The 17471-nt window shown below is 37.6% G+C and overlaps 1 protein-coding gene across 5 annotated transcripts in view; it reads left to right on the top strand.

Annotated features, from left to right (window-relative positions):
• COL12A1 (collagen type XII alpha 1 chain) overlaps window positions 1–17471 on the top strand; it is a 165893-nt gene that overhangs the window by 14910 nt on the left and 133512 nt on the right. For 4 of the 5 annotated variants that reach the window (XR_008891251.1, XM_056565888.1, XM_056565889.1 and 1 more), the window contains 11 exons: window positions 1343–1459; window positions 2725–2868; window positions 4260–4319; window positions 6078–6341; window positions 6604–6768; window positions 7115–7288; window positions 8317–8607; window positions 8751–9353; window positions 10269–10541; window positions 12155–12427; window positions 12526–12798. The exons of the other annotated variant lie outside the window; for it this stretch is intronic. Coding sequence is in view for 3 of the 4 variants with exons in the window: in XM_056565888.1 (XP_056421863.1) it covers window positions 1343–1459; window positions 2725–2868; window positions 4260–4319; window positions 6078–6341; window positions 6604–6768; window positions 7115–7288; window positions 8317–8607; window positions 8751–9353; window positions 10269–10541; window positions 12155–12427; window positions 12526–12798 (2637 nt within the window). In the remaining variant the exon portion in view is untranslated. The remainder of the gene's footprint in view (window positions 1–1342; window positions 1460–2724; window positions 2869–4259; window positions 4320–6077; window positions 6342–6603; window positions 6769–7114; window positions 7289–8316; window positions 8608–8750; window positions 9354–10268; window positions 10542–12154; window positions 12428–12525; window positions 12799–17471) is intronic. 5 annotated transcript variants of the gene reach the window in all.

Here is a 17471-nt window from a genome sequence, read left to right as displayed (position 1 = left end):
TTTCCATGTGCAGTTATGTGTGGGTTAACGTTCCCTCTCTCCACTGTATGCTCGCAGTACTCTAAACAACGCTCATCCACATGCTGTGAGTCCGTCATCATTAACCAGTCCTTTGTGAAAATCCATACTTGCATTTTGATGTCAAAATGCTGTCACTTGTATGGACTATCTGTCTACCTGTTATAGAAGGTCAATACCCTAATATTACTTTGAATGGATTCTATGTCAGATAATTTGGCAAATACTCCCAACTGTTGTCCATTCTATAGTTTTTTGTTTAGAGGCATAACTTGGAGCTCTTGAGCCCCAATGTAAATTCTGTAACAGAGTCCCCCAACTATCAGTCTCCATGTATATCATCCTCTCCTTATATGGAGGACCTTTTGGGCCTCCAGGGCCTGCTGCATTTGCAACCTCTGCCCCCTCTGCAAGGGTGTTATCTACTTATCTACTTTGGTGTTATCTACTAAAGTTACGAAGAAGCATTTATGCAATGCATTTTTTATATGATATAATTTTAAGTATAAGCAATTTTATAAGCAAAACTCATCATCGTCTTCAGATATCCCAAAAGAAATGTAGATTTTTGGAAGAGAAATAATGTATAAAAATGGCATTAGTGTTCCTTCCATTGCCAAACAGAAGGTAACTAACATAGTGATGACAGAAATGAGAGAGATATCATCAATGTGTGAACAAGGCATTGCATCCTTATAATATCAGGCCACTTATCTCAGGAAACAGAGACTGTATAAACTACTCGTATTATGGCATGATCTACACCAAGCATGTATGAAATAATCTTTGATTGTCTTAGAAAATGTGTGTCCACTTCTCATTATTCCTTGTAAGTTTCCATGTTCCTTGGTGTGTTTGCTAATATTCTTGATCATTCTTAATCATTCTTGAATGATTAAGCAACTCAAGATGTAAATGTTTGTGTTGTGCATTGTTACTTTTATGATCATCAATGTCAGCTTGATCTGTTTCCAGCAGAAGTCTATTATGATGTTGGAAACAACTGTATGCAAAGCTATTCTGTGTCAGCTTTCTATGTATATTGTGGTCATCTTCCACTTTGTTAATAATCATTAGAGAAGCAGATGTTATTGCACCCTTGGGAGTTTGCTTTGTTTTTTTTTTAAACGTATTTATTTATTTTTATATTTTTTTTAAACTTATTTTTGCTTTGGTTTTGTAGGAACACCCTGTATTTCCAAAGTATTAATCTCATTCTGAAACCTTAACAATCAGAAGACTGGTCGTACTAAGATACGATGGGTGCAATAACATCTGCTACATGGACCATTTACTAATATATCCTGTTGACGTTTTCTTACAGTTGGGCCTCCGACAGATCTAAATTTTGAAATTGTAAATGAGAATACTGTTAGAATGTCATGGCAAAGGCCAGCTGAAAGGATAAGAGGCTACAAGATCACTATTGTTCCAACAATCGGTAAGTCACGCTCCACCTCATTGTCAGAAGTCATATGCCTCCAGTTCATGATATATCGAAGCCTTGGAAGGAGTATGACAATGGCTTTTGGCAGTTGTGTGCCATTTATACAGTTTAGCTTTCCTAAGCCCCTGTTCTGCTAAACATACAGCTCTCAATGTTTTTCTTGCCTTATATGAGCCTGACAACGACCTGCCAAATATTATGTTGCTAGATTACAGAACCGTGATATAATTCAGCGCTCCTAATATTATGCTGATAAGGAATGACACATTTATTTCAAGTGGCAAATTGTTTATTGAAAACTGTCAGTAGGACTAATTTCATTAGTGGTCACATATGGAGAAATGTGTCCAGGGACATAATGTTTGTATAAGCTGCCATTTAGAATACTGAGGAATACAGAGCCTGTAGTCAGTGATGGGCAGACAGTGCATGAGGATACTGGATCATCAATCACATATTGACTATAGACTTATTACAATCTGGTTTCTGTACTTTACATTGCACAGAAAGTGCTCTAAGGTCCAAGATAGTCTCTATATTGGTTATATCTAATAGCAACAATTCTCTATTGTATCATCTAGATCTCCCTAAAGGCAAAAGTTCTGACCACTGGGACCCTTGCGATCAGCAGAGTGGTGTCCTGGCTCTTCCCCTGCATAAAGCAGGGTCGATATGCCCCCTTCCATGCATTCTCTATTGGAGCGCCAGAGACAGCCGAGTAATGTACTTGTCCGGGACACTACTGTGGAGATCAGACATTTATCCCCAATCCTATTGATAGGGAATAAGTGTTATAACACTGGAGTTCCCCTTTAAGGATACTGTTTTCTTTTTTCTTTTTCGTGATAAAATAAAACACAGGCCTTTAGTCAGTTACAACTTTCTTTAAAGTTTAAAGGGGGAGCAAAAGACATGCAGATGACAAGTGTTCCCTTCTTGTATTCTCTTTATCTTAGTTTAGCTTACATTAAGTGTATCATGCCTATAGTGCTTGGTAGGGTGCCAGTTATGGTGACCTTTCATGTATGGGGGCTGAGGTCACTCTCAGGCTGACCCTGATTTAAACATAACTTTTTTTTAATATACTTTATTCTTAGTTTGCGATCAGCAGCCATTTAAATACTAAATATAAAAATATTTCAGAATGAAGAGCTTATGATAATGAAGTAACCTTGATTCTAATGTTAAACAGAATTCTGACTCTGAAAGGCTTTTTTTTTTTTAAATGTCTTAAATATACTTTGTTTAATGCTTACCAGATGGACCTGCAAAAGAATTGGATCTTCCAGCTTCCGCAACCCAAACTGTGCTAACAGAACTTATACCAGATGTTGAATATGTTGTCACAATACTTTCATATGATGAATCGGAGGAAAGTTTACCTGTGTTTGGCCAACTTACAAGTAAGTACTCAGCTGAGATTCATCATTGAAATGATTACAAATGGAAAGCCCAACTGTTTTCATAAACACATTTACAGATGGCACTACACAATCGATATGGAATGTACTGCGTTAACCTTGCTATGATCAATTGTATGCAATTACTGTATCCACCTTAATAAGCTTTAAATTCACTCTCTGGAAAGAAGAAAAGTCAGTGGATGTTTTGTAGTAGCTACGTCATATTTCTAGTCATGCTTTTTTGGATGTGAAATCAGGTTCTTTGAGGTTGTATACTACAGGTTAGAGATTTAGAGGTTTTAAAGAAATGTCCAATAACAACTATTGCAATGTTATATTGATACAGTCCATCCCCTGTCTGCTTAAAGAGGACCTATGGCCATCCCAAACATTTTTTGTATTTAATACTGTGTGATAGCTTAGTGTTCCCTGAGGGTTAATTTGTTTATAGTTTATTAATATGCCTTCCTGTTATTGAAAGGGGGCAGAGGGGGCTGAAGGGTAGTGATTTTCATACGGGGGTATGTGAGGTAAATGTAGCCAGTGGGGGACATTCATCATTGTAGGTGTAAGTGAAGCATTTTTCTACACCTTTTTGTGTGGGCTGGTAATGTGTAGGACCACCAAATTTATTAAATGGTCGCAGAGGATTTGATAAATTTTGTGGAGGATACCCAATTTCTGAAATTTCACTCTCCACGTACACCAAAAAGCTAAGCTAAGTCTGGGCTGGTGTAGGTTGTAGGTTTTTGGCGGTGCAAAAAAGGACACTTGCCCCAAAATGGCGCCAAATATGGATGGAAAATAAAAGGGTAAACACAATGATAAATGCTGGCCACTGTGTGTGAGCTTAAAGGGGTACTACGGTGGAAATTCTTTTTTTAAATGAGCTGGTGCCAGAAAGTTAAACAGATTTGTAAATTACTTATATTACAAATCTGTTTAACTTTCTGGCACCAGTTGATTTAAAAAAAAAAAAAAGGTTTCCACCGGAGTATCGCTTTAAGGCAAATAACATGTTCTACCGGCACTAGGACCACTAGGAAATGCACTCTATGTGTCTCCATAAACGGCAATTCATTTCCGAATAGACATGTTCCTTCTTTCGGCAAAGGCCAGAATCAGGAAATTCCACTGTGTGCACAGTGCAGCAGAATCCCATTGAAAACAATGGAACTCTGCTGCAATAGAATTTCTGAGCAGAATTTTTCCGCCAGATTCTGCTCGGAAATTCCGCTGTGTGAACATGGCCTTATACTGACTTGTTTAAGTTTACACTTTCTGAATAAAGTAAATCTTAAAATGTTCCTTAAAACATACTATTTATAATGTGTATGGTTTGAAGTTTGCTCAATATTTATTGTTCAAGCAACACTCTTCTTATTTTTCAGTTCAAACGGGAGGCCGTGTAATGACAGAAGACAAGAAAGTTGTAACCAGTGATTCACCACGTATGTACTCCATTGAAATGCTGTGGTAACTTGTGTAATAAAAAATGGGATAAGGTTAAGGGGCAGGGACATATATCTTAATAATTGCTTCTTCCGTTGCAGTCATTGAAAAGGAGCCAAGCATTATGTATTCGGCCTGCATTAATCTAGTGCCTGCTGAAACACAGGTTAAAAGCATTTGAGTAAATTAAAGACACATTACAAAGAATGGGAAGACTTTCTGTGATAACCTCGCTACTAGGGAATAGGATACCATTCCAGAATTATGATGGTATTTAGTATACAAACATTTTGTACAAAGTGTGAAGACTTACTATGTAAGGTGTGAAGCGTGTCCAGCTAACTGTGCTGGTCTGTATCCTATGTGATGACTTTGGCAACGCTTTCAAAAAAGCAAAATTGTTTATTTGCACAAAGTAAATGCTGAAACCCAATTAACTTTATGGACATCTGAAGAACTGTGAAGCAGCAATATCAAATCCCTATAAAAAGCAACTGGCATTCATTCCCCCTTAATATTTGACTACAAGAGTCTGTAGAAGCAGCCACCTAACTACTGGGTTTTAGCTATGTAGACATATATTTGTGATAGACATAACTGCAATGTTTTATAGCAATATCAAGCATTAGCCATAACACACATATAGGCCCTCATTTACTATTGCAAACCCGACATGTTTTGTCGGGTTGTGCGGCAGATTCTGTCCCACTGCGCCAGATTCTGTCACAGCACCAGAAATTCTGTCTGCGCCAGAATTTGCGCCAGAATTGAAAAAAAAAAAAACCCGACTAACACTCTATTTTGCTAAGAAAACCTGAAAAAGGGGCGTGGCTGCTGGGAAAAGGGGGCGTGTTCTCCAAAAAGGGGCATGTTCCTGACATTTTCACAAAAAAAACAATATATTTACTAAGGTTTCCACATAAAATGTGGTGGATTTGAGCTTAGGAAAACCCGACAGATCAGAGCATGTGTAAAAAAAGCAAAGTGTAGGGAAAGTGGAAAATGTAGGGAAACCTTAGTAAATACTGTGGAAAATAAATTGTGGGGAATTAAAACCCACAAAGAAACCAACACTCCACTCTTAGTTAATGAGGGCCATAATGTTTTTTTAGGTATAAGGTTTCTCAACATGGAATAGGTATCTTCTCACATTCCCCTGATATTTCCACAAATTATATTATAAATATTATAAATCTCACCCCAATTTTTTACATTTTGATTGAAAATAAATTAAGTAAATGGCCCCATCGCCCCAATGGCTTTGCGTAACCTCTGAGTTCTATGGAGGCATAAGAAAGCACTCATGAATGGTGGTCCCACTCTACCTTTAAATGTCTTTTAGTTAAACATGGAATTCTTTTTGCTCTTCGATTTGTAGTGAAGTCAACAGCAGATAAATCCGTATGTCTCTTTTTAAGAGAGAACAAATTGTGGCATTCTTCATGGAATACCATGTCATGGAGCAATTTTCCTTGAGTATCACTATAGAAGTCAAAAAGTTATACTCATTCTAGCTTCAATTTGAAACAATCAGTGGCCCCTGCTTCCACAATGTAGGGTGGCTACCAGATTCTAAGCTAGTATTTGCTGGTAAAGAGCAAGTTATGCAGCAACAAGCAGCAGGATTCTAATAAATAGCTCAAAAAAGCATCATAGCAAATACAATTGATTGCCCTTGTTTTCAAAGTCCACATTGACTTCCTTACAGTGACCTAATGTGTTTTTACAATGACTCTTTTATTTTATCTTTTTCTTAGGGTGTTCTATAAGCGCAGTTGCTGATGTAGTCTTCCTTGTTGATGGCTCTTGGAGTGTGGGAAGAGCTAACTTCAAGTACATCCTTGACTTTATGTCTTCCTTGGTTTCGGCATTTGACATTGGAGAAGAGAAGACAAGGGTTGGTGTTGTCCAGTACAGCTCTGATACCAGGACTGAGTTTAACCTGAACAAATATTTAAATAAGAAAGATTTATTGGCTGCTATTAAGAGAATTCCCTACAAAGGAGGAAATACGATGACAGGTATTGGCATAATTTTGTTTGTGGGGTGGGGGTTACATTAAGGATGGCAGTGGTGCCACACTGAGAAAGGAAAGAAAGGAGAAAATAATGATCATGTGTTTGTGTGTATGCGTGTGTATGTATATATATATATATATATATATATATATATATATATATATATATACTCTCTTTGTGAAATAACATCTAACTCTAAATAACTAATTTTGAGTACAGTTCTACACAGTTTGTGTTTATTAAAATTCCCACCCTTGAATTTCAGGTGAAGCCATAGATTACTTGAGAAGAAATACCTTTGTCCAGTCTGCTGGATCCAGGAAAGGATTTCCTAGAATTGCAATTATTATTACTGATGGAAAATCCCAAGATGAAGTGGAAATTCCTGCAAAGGAGCTTCAGAATTTAGGAGTCGAAGTGTTTACATTGGGTAAGGCAACACCATTTATTATATCAAGCATACATAGGTCCCAAACCTACTACCAATGTAAATTGTTGATCATTGTAACAACAACATAATATTAAAATTTGAGTCATACTAAAATGAGATGTCTACCTGTCACTAGCTTTGTCCACATAATACACCCCCCCCGCATTTATGCATCAACACTGTAGATTGCAACACGCATGGTAATATACTTATAATGATAAGCATATAGCAATTTTTTTTTACATGATAAAGTTATTTGAAAAATGGTGAATTCTTAGAGTCAACGATGATATCACTAACGAAAATCTTCTAACCAACAAACGATATCTCACTTTCTTTATTTTAGGAATAAAGGCAGCAGATGCAAAGGAGCTGAAACAAATGGCCTCCTTGCCTTCTTTAAAGCATGTTTACAGTGTGGCCAATTTTGATAACATAGTTGATGTACAGAATGAAATCATTACACAAGTTTGCTCCGGAGTCGATGAACAACTAAGTGAACTTATTAGTGGAGAAGAAGGTAAGAAATGGTTTTGTATACATCTCACTTTTCAGTTATTTTAAACATTAGAGTTTTATTCCAGCTCTTTCTTAACCATTCATAGTTCACTAGAATCACTTACCCTAGTCACCCATCCCTCACTTCAGCACAACCATAGTAAGTTAATGTTGTATGGACAACTGAACATTACTGCCGCGACCTCATACAACTTTTTAAAGCTGGATTCACATATGTCCAGCATCCAACATAGGGGATCTGGACGCAACTGATGCCACAACAAGTCATCAGTTGTATTCAGCGTTTTGTTTCTGGACGGTGTTCTCCGGTGTTTCCAACCATCCGGCATCAAAATTGAGATACTGGATGATTGTGAACTGTCCCATTCAAATAAATGGGATCAGTTCTAGCATCAATTTCCCTCCGATGCACGCCGGTAGAAAACTATGCCTGACGTCTGATATTTATGAACCCAGCCTAAGATGTATAGAATGTGTCAAGCTCTTTCATTTGGCTGTCCGTTCCAAAAGAGTTTGCATGAGGCTATGTTTTGTGTATTGGTCTTTTTTATACAATGTGAGTTTTATAAAACTACATTGTGATGAGAGATCCTTGTTTCTGAGATCTTTATAGTTGTGCTGTAGGAGAGACAGATGAGTGCGGTAACCTGAGTTGTCAAAAGTTAATAGCTAAAGCATTTGTATTACCTTTGTAATCCTTGTCATTAGTAACATTATTGACTTTTTATTTGCAAATTAAACTTTATGTCTTGCCATAATAGTTTAATTTATAATTATTAAAAATTTAATTATTAAAAATTATTATTTGTCATAGCAACAGTATGATTCAGTATTGAATAAGTCATTTTATTAGAAGAACACATGGTTGTAGCAAGCACAGTTTGAACAAAACACGTTGGTTTATCTGGCCAATATTTATAAATAGTATATTTCATTGTTAAATACCTGCAGGCACTAGAACATCTGTGTGGATATTTCCATTGAATCCAAATATTTTTTAATTTATTTCTTCCTTTTTTAAATTTTTAGCTGTGGATCCTCCCTCAGATTTAACGGTCAAAGAAATTTCTTCTAAATCCATGAAGATCACCTGGAGGCCTTCACCGAGCCAAATCACAGGCTACAGAGTTCAGCTTATTCCAATGTTGGCAGGAAGTAAACAACAAGCCTTAAATGTTGGCCCTCAAACTACTAGCCTGACCCTGAAGGATCTCTCCCCAGATACAGAGTACCAGATTAATGTATTTGCAATGAAAGAACTCACAGCGAGTGAGCCAATCTCAACACTGGAAAAAACCCAGGCAGTGAAAATACGAGTGGGTAAGATATTGACTCAAATTGTTTACCTTCCTGTGTAAAGAATTTTCCCTAAACACAAAAAAAGGAAAAACAGTATTTTTGACTTAACATTTTAAGCCGTGATGTCCAAAAGTTATAACATATGATGGTATTGTATTTCACAGAATGTTCCGGTGGAGTGGATATAAAGGCTGATGTTGTCCTCCTTGTTGATGGCTCCTATAGTATTGGAATGGCAAATTTTGCTAAAGTCAGAGCCTTCTTGGAAGTGCTAGTGAAAAGCTTTGACATCTCACCCAACAAAGTCCAGATCAGTCTTGTACAGTACAGCCGAGATCCATATACAGAATTTGCTTTGAACAAGTATGACAAGATTGAAGATATTCTTCAGGCAGTGAATACATTTCCATATAGAGGGGGCTCTACTAACACTGGCAAGGCTATGACTTTTGTCAGGGAAAAGGTGCTTGTTGAGGGCAAAGGAGCAAGAACAAATGTCCCAAGAGTAATGATACTCATTACTGATGGAAAGTCCTCCGATGCATTTAAAGACCCAGCTATAAGGTTAAGAAATGCAGATGTAGAAATTTTTGCTGTTGGTGTTAAAGATGCAGTAAGAAGTGAGCTGGAAGCTATTGCTTCTCCACCTGCTGATACCCATGTCTACACAGTAGAAGATTTTGATGCTTTCCAAAGAATTTCTTTCGAGTTAACCCAGTCCATCTGTCTTCGTATTGAACAAGAACTCCAAACAATAAAGAGGAAATGTAAGTTTATAAAGTGCATACAGGCCCTGATTTAAGAGTGGAGTGTAGTTTTCTTTGTAGGTTTTAATTCCCTACAATTTTTTCCCACGTATTTACTAAGATTTCCCTACATTTTGCACTTTTCCCTACATTTTTTTTTTATACGTCCTCTGATCTGTAGGGTTTTCATCAGCTGAAATCCACCACAATTTCTGTGGAAACCTTAGTAAATATGTTGGGTTTTTGTGAAAATGTTGGGTACATACCCCCTTTCCCTTTTTCTCAGTAAAATTGGTCAGTTTTTTTTCATTTCTGGCGCAATGAGACAGAATTCTGGTGCAATGAGACAGAATTCTGGTGCAATGAGACAGAATCTGTCGCACAACCCGACAAAACATGTCGGGTTTACAATAGTAAATCAGGGCCAAAGTGTGTGTTGCAGCTATGATGATATTATCTTCGGCACAAGAGGAATATATAAAGATGAAGCACTCACCAGATAAGTAGATATCCAAAGGATTCTCCTTTATTGCATATAATTGTGCAAACTGTAGACAGCCATATAGCAGGGAGACAAAGACAGATGGGGAGTGTGGATAGGCAATGACTGTTTCCCACCTAAACAGATGCTTCTTCCGGCTACCACTAGTGGAGGCCAGAAGAAGCACCTGTTCAGGTGGGAAACGGTCGATTCACTGCACAGTACTATCAGCTATACCTGGTCTGTTTCTCCTTATAGTACTTGTATGATGATATTATGCTTCATCTAGCCATGGAAATCTTATATTTACTTCTGTAGACACAAAATGTGTTCTGCCATTAGCCTATCAGTTTAAAAAAAACACACACCAAAAATCATCTAGCCCTAACTCTACCTCTTGCATTTCTTAGTATAGCATTTCCCATATTAATAATTTCTTTTTTGTGTCATTACAGCTTTGACTCCTGCTCGGAATTTAACATTCTCTGAAGTCACATCCAGAAGCTTTAGAGTAAACTGGTCACCAGCAGCTGAAGATGTTCTGTCATACCTTGTTAAGTACAAAGTGGCTGTTGGTGGTGAAGAAATCCTAGTGTCCATTCCAGGCACCACTACCACCACAGTTCTTTCCAATCTCCTTCCAGAGACCACTTACGCTGTTTCGGTTTCTGCAGAATATGAAGGAGGCGAAAGCCCTGCATTAGAAGGGGAGGAAACAACTTTAGAAGGTAAGAAGAAATAGACATAGCAAATAAAAATGGGCTAGACCTTTGGGGAAATTATTGTATCGGGGCCTGGGCCTACTAGAGAGACCTTTGGTCATTTTGGGGCCTGCATGACCAAAATTAGATCCACCAATCATTGTGGTGGCAAATGTTAAATAAGAATAAGATTTGTTAAGTGGGAATAATATGAGCTGGATGAAACATTTAGGGGTATCTTATACTGGCAATAAAAAACGAAATAAATTCCTGTGAAGGAAACGTAGATTATTAGTCTAAAATAGATTCTATATTGTATAGTATTGATGGAGTCAGAAACACTTAGACCAAACTGTTGACATTTTAGATTAAGGCATTGTCACTATTTATGTATGTTTCAAATTAAAGCAGGAGGCTAAGAAACCTAGCAAACCAATAATAAAGATATTTTAAGTGTCTCATAAAGATTTTTTTTTTAATACAGCCATGTTTATAAAGAGACAGCTGAAAGGAGACTGGTGAGTCAGCTAGTCAAAATGTTCTAATAAATTCTTGCTGGGAGGTATCTTTGTCTCTAGTATACCAACGCTCAGTTTGTTTGTAAAAATATTTTGGCAGCATTCTGCCTTTTTAACATCAAGTTATAATAGACCTAATGAAGTGAGGCACTCTAATAACTTAAATAACTCCTATAATACAATAAGTAAAATGTTTGCCCTGACAAAGTACCACAAAGGTTTTTCAAGGCCAACTAAACATAGTTTCAAGATTCCACCCTATGACATAGTTTAAAGAAGCTCTTCAGTTTTTGCTTATATAATGCTAATTCACCCCCAATATTCCTGCAGTGTCATTTGTTTCATGCTGCATCCACACATGTAAAACAAAGGGTTTCATAAGGCCAACTAAACACTGTTTCAGGATTCTATTCACCCTATGGCATAGTTTAGAGAAGCGCTCCTGTATTTTTTTTTTTTGCCCAAATAATGCAACTGGGTCTTGTGATCTCCCTCTGGCAACCAGAAAATTATATGCTGTAATGTGTGGGCAGGCAATCAGTCAATCCTAAGTAACTGGCTTCCTGTGAACTACAGGGTTATATCATGACCTATGTCCTCCTTGCAGCTATTAGGACCCTCCTCACTCAGTTCTACATTTCTTCTACCTCTATAGGTCTCCTCTATGTGCAGATTCCCTAATGTGTCCTTTGAGATGCATCCCGAAACTGCTCACTAGTGTGTAATAGCAACAGTGACAGGGAGAAAAAAAGCAGAACGAAGATGTATCTACTCTATAGTATGAGTCCGGGGCAGAAGTTCTATGTTACTGATCTATCACTTGCAAGTGCAGTGATGAGACTCTACCCCCTTTGTGTCTGGAAAGCCAAAGGCATCATACAGTAGGAGAGCTGTATTGGAAAGGAAATAGGAATCAAGATGGCATACAACCCTTGCATGCCACATCAACAAATGTTTACACAAGAACCTCTACTATTATTAAATAGCATATGCTGCACCATATAAGCAGAAACTATTTTTTGTTATGACTGAATGATTTTTTATAAATGTCATGTTTTTGACTTGATCATTGTTTGTTATTGAATGGCAGTAATGGCTTCTTTTTCCACATTACCTTTGTAGTGAGGGGAGCACCTCGAAACCTTATTGTAAGTGATGAGACCACAGATAGCTTTAAGGTGGGCTGGTCACCAGCTCCTGGAAATGTCCTAAGGTACAGAATTGGATATCGTCCTGTTTCTGGGGGAGAACGAAAAGAAGTAACAGTCCCAGGAAACGAAAGAGCTGTGACATTAGTGAATCTCTTGTCTGATACCAAATACCATGTATCTGTTACACCAGAATATCGCTCAGGTCCAGGGAAACCTTTAATAGGAAATGGAGCAACAGAGGAAGGTAAAGGATCTGTTTTGTTCTAGTTTCCAATATTATTTTTTTAAAATCTTTAAATTGTATATGATACTCAACAAATGGGTTATGTGTTTTTCTAACAGTATTAGGAGAGCCAAGAAACCTGAGAGTTTCTGATGCTACCACATCTAGCTTGAAGTTATCTTGGGATGCAGCACCTGGTAAAGTAAAGCAGTACCTTGTGACATACACACCAGCTACAGGAGGAGAACCCAAAGAGGTTACTTTAAGAGGAACTGTAACTAATACAGTATTAAGAGAACTCGATGCTGGTACAACTTATTCCCTCTCTGTAAATGCTTTATATGGATCAGGAGCTGGTTCTGCCCTGACTGGTGAAGGAACTACTCTGGATGGTAAGTACCAGTGTTATTTTATAAACCTTATTTTTGCCGTTGTTATTAATGCCTTATTATGTTAAGAAAAGCACTATAATAGTGGGAATATTACTTATCTGCTTTATCTAGTAGCTTTTGGCTAATGTTATGAATGAGCATAACATACCTTATAGGCTGTGGCCAAAATGTTATATTAATGCCATATCAATATGTGTCCACAAAACACAAATTTTAAAAGCTTTTTCTGTATACTAGTATACTTAGGGTTTGAGCACACTACAGAATATCTGCCCAGAGAAATTCCCGGTTGACATACCGTGAGTAGCACATGCCGCCGTAATGATTAGGTGCTATGATCGTGCGACATGAGCCATCCCCATTGACAGCAATTGTGTCTAAGAAGCTTTACTCTGTCTATACATACAAGTTATTGAGGGAAGCCATATGGCTGTCTATTTTTATTGCACCTTGTTCTTTAAACTGTTCTTCCAAACTGAAGGAAGACTAAAATGCAAAACGCAAACACTTTCTTTTCCCATTATTATTGAGATGATCAGCCATAACAATAAATCAATTCACAGGTAAAATGAATAACACTGAATATCTATGTCAGTTCTTATAGCTTATGTGTTGCTAGCAGGAAGAGGACGCATAGGACTCTGTTTGAATTTATCAGGAGCCAAATTATGATGACTAGATGACTGAGTCAGACCCTCTCCACAGTGGCAGATCTTGTGGGGTGTTCTCAATTCGCATTGGTTAGATTCTACTAAAAGTGGCCCAAGGATGCACAACTGGTGAACCAGCAAAGGGGTCATAAGCAACTATGACTCATTGAAGTACATGGGGAGCAGAGGCTAACACATATGATATGATCTCATGGAAGAGCTACTGCAAAAATTGCTAAAAGTGCATACAATAGGCGGGCAATTATCAGAAATGGGCCATGTAGCAATGAAAGAAGTTGGCCTGGCCTGATGAATCCCATTTTTGAACAACATGTGGATGGCCAGGTGCTTGTTGTGCACCTTGGAAGAGAGGTCACCAGGACGCAATATGGCAAGGAGGCAAACTGACAGAGGCAGTATGATGCTTAGGGCAATGTTTTGCTGGGCAACTTTTGACCCTTGCGTTTATGTAGAAGTTGTTGCTGACCAAGGCCATCTCTTCATGGAAATAGCTTCCCCCAATAGCAGGGCCTCATAATGTGCTTTGCCACAACTCTTGTAGAGTCCATTTATTAACACATCAGAGCTGCTATGGTGGCCCAAAGGGGCCTTCCTAATATTTAATATGGTTTTTATATTATGCCATGTCAAGTTCATAAGCCTACATAATAAAACAAAAAATACCATTATAGTGCCAGTGCAGAAGCCAGGCATGACAAGTTGATTAGGTTCGCATTGCAACGGGAGACTAAAAGCTTTATGTCAAGGACTGACTAGTAACACAGTTCTATAATAAAATCTTTAATATGTTCCCTGACCAGAGATCAGCTTTAATCTCCCAGTATTAGCAACACAGTCTCCAATAACTCCTAGGATAGAAGCAATTATCATGTGGCAGGTTTAGTCTATGCAGAAAAGTAAGGCATTGAAGGAAATGAAAAAAAAAAAAAAACTCTGTAGAGCAAATACAATAAATGCTTTGGCTGATGATTTTAACAGAAGCCACAGATTTAGCTGACCATGCTATATTTCCAGGCACTGTGAACCGAGGGGAAAGGGAACCCGATATGCTGGAGGTGGACAGTCATTTTCACTTTAATCTTTTGTGGTAGCTGGCATCCGACTATCTTTACAATGCACAGAGCTAATGAACATTGCAGGCAGCTTCCCCTGTTTGTCCAATACTTTAATAGCCCTACAATACAGGTTATTAGCAAACCTCGTCATAGCCCAAATAGAAACGTAATGGAAAATACAAGCAAAGGAAGATCTGGGAACTCAATAATCTGTGGCTGCTTTTGAATGCTACTGTTTTAGCAATCCAATTTCCCAAGAGTGAGGAGGTGGTTAGAAGAATCTTGGCAGAAGTTACTTTTTTACAACCTTAGGGGCATAAATGTAAAAGCAAACACAGACTACACTTGGGTTGTTAATATATTAAGTCTGTCTTGATGTTGATTACTGGGATGAGAAAGGAGGTGAAATACTTTCTCTTTTTTCCATTGCGGTAGGCAAAATTGAGAGAAACCCAGCCCATGCATCTTAAAAATGTGCCATCTGATTACAAAACAAAATATAATTCCTTATATTTCAGAAAAGTACATGAGGGCCAAGCCCTGGATATAGAAATAGAATGCACACCACTCTCTCCCTACATAACCTACTAGAATTGCTGTATAACAAATTTACATTAGAAATTAAGGTTAGAATTTATTAAACTCTGTATGCCAGTTTCATAGCATACAAAATTTGTGCAATCCATGTTTTATGTAAAAAATTAAAAAATTTTTGATTCTGTGCTGTTCATGGCAGTTATCTAAGTGTGGGTGGGGCTAAGTAAAGGGGCATGGCCATCCAGTCCCAAACAGAGTGCACATGGTAACATAAAAAAAAAAACTGTACTAAAACTGATCCCCCCACAATGCCATTCCAAAAGTGCCAGTTCCTGCTGTCAGCGATGCCGCTGTTTTGACACACAGGAGATGCCAGTACAGGAGATGCCAGTCGGTGGGTAAGGTGAGTGGACTCATTTGGGGGCATTAATTCTGGACTCATTGGCCATTTAGACTGGTATTGTGCGCATGTTGCATTTACTATGCAACTTTTTGCCGATGCACATGCTTTTTGTCCTCTGTGCACCAACAAGTAAATTATGTAGCAAAAGTGGGCGTGGTTTCACTGGCATATCTGCTGATTTCTCATATGCACCTTTTGAAAAGTCGCTCATATTTGCACAAATTCCACGCCACCCTATATCACCCATATATAACTGTGTAGTGTTTACTTTAAAGTAAACAACCCTATTAACAATTAGAATCTTCAACTTTTGATTTAAATTGGGACTTTATTTATCATCAACAATTGCATATATCTGCAACTTCAAGTTTAAATTGGGACTTTATTAATCATTGATTATTGCTTATATGTGTGACTTAAGGTTTAAGTCGCTTGTTTTTTACCCATTGTTCTCTCCTTGGAAAGTGCAGTATGAATGCCAGGTGCATAACAGTTTTTTGCCAAGCGGCAACATATCGTTGCACTTTATAATTAGCTGGAATTTATTACAAAGCGTATCACTTATAATTAATCCTGACCAGCTGTTAGACACTAATAAATTGCGCAGACTACAAATGCCATGTCGTACAAAACACCTCAGATGATAAATGTCCCCCATTGTGTGAGAGAACCATACAAAAAGGTTTACATATTGGAAAGTTCTGAATAACTTATTACAGTGATGACATCATTCTTTATCTTAAACATCTCACAGTTGTATGGACCTGAAACACCATACTTATGTAATGGGATGAATAGGGGACTCGGTACCCTGTGCTAGTAACTAGTTGTAGATCTCAATGGTGAGGCCCCCAGTGTCAAAATGGTGAGGCCCCCAGTGAAAAACGTGATAACAATTCTTAGTAGAAATACAGATTCAACTGAATTATATTATCCTACCAGAAATGGCTCATGTGACTTCTTCACATCTGTTTTAATAAAAAGTAGGATTGGTGCCACTTTTAAGTAGCAAAATAGTGGCTATGTAAAGTATATGGATCCAACATGTGTTTAAAGCTTGAATTGGCCAGAAGGTGTTATCCATTTCCAATGTGGTTGTCTTAAACGCGATAAACACTGTATAATACATTATGGTTTTATTGGTCACAGACACTTTCCATAGACACCTAAACACGTTAAAGCTATGATATGAGACAAACGAATGTAATATGACATTTGTTGGAGATCATATACAAGTTTCTGTAGTAAGGGAAAATCTTCATTACCTGTAAATTGATATACTTGCATTTTTTAAAACCTATACAGGAATTATAGAGATTTAAAGCAGAGGCAGATCTTAACTTTATGTTTAAATTCTGGCTAATATTTATTAATATGGCATAGGAAACTGAAAGTTTGTGGCTTTGCATGTGTTGTATTATAAGACTACTATAATAGAGGAAATGATAACAGATTCAGTGGTTGGTTTACAACAGTATTATGAGACTTGTTGGGATAAACCACTGCAAGGCTTTCCAAACAGACATAAAAAGTCTGAGGTCTTGATCCAAATGAACTTATTCTGCTGAGACAGACATCATCGTATTCTGCATAGACTCGTGTAATAAATCAGTAGCACTTGAGTAATGTTTCTTATTAGTATCCAATAAAACCTGTTGCAGCATGAAGTTGTATGCATAGCGTGCATAGGGACACTATTGTCACTGACTATAGATCACGCACTGTGTTAAGTAATCTGGCAGATGCTGTTTTCCACAACTGTATAGTTTAAAACATACAGCAGTAAAAGACAGCTACATTATCCAGATAGTGCTGTGGTGTTATTCTGTACAGTGATTATAAGCACATAAGCATAGCCAATAGGCTCATAGTATATAAGGTGTAAGTCCATTAATATGTCCATAGAGGCTGCGGGGTGTACAATATAGTTGACATGTGTAGTTTACTTGGTTTAATTTTCACTCCCACATTTATCTAAAAAATATATAAGTTGCAGCACTCACACAT

This window comes from Hyla sarda, chromosome 3 (assembly GCF_029499605.1).
Source record: "Hyla sarda isolate aHylSar1 chromosome 3, aHylSar1.hap1, whole genome shotgun sequence".
In the NCBI taxonomy this organism is placed as follows: Eukaryota; Metazoa; Chordata; class Amphibia; order Anura; family Hylidae; genus Hyla; species Hyla sarda.
This window is presented reverse-complemented; position numbering and strand designations above follow the sequence as displayed.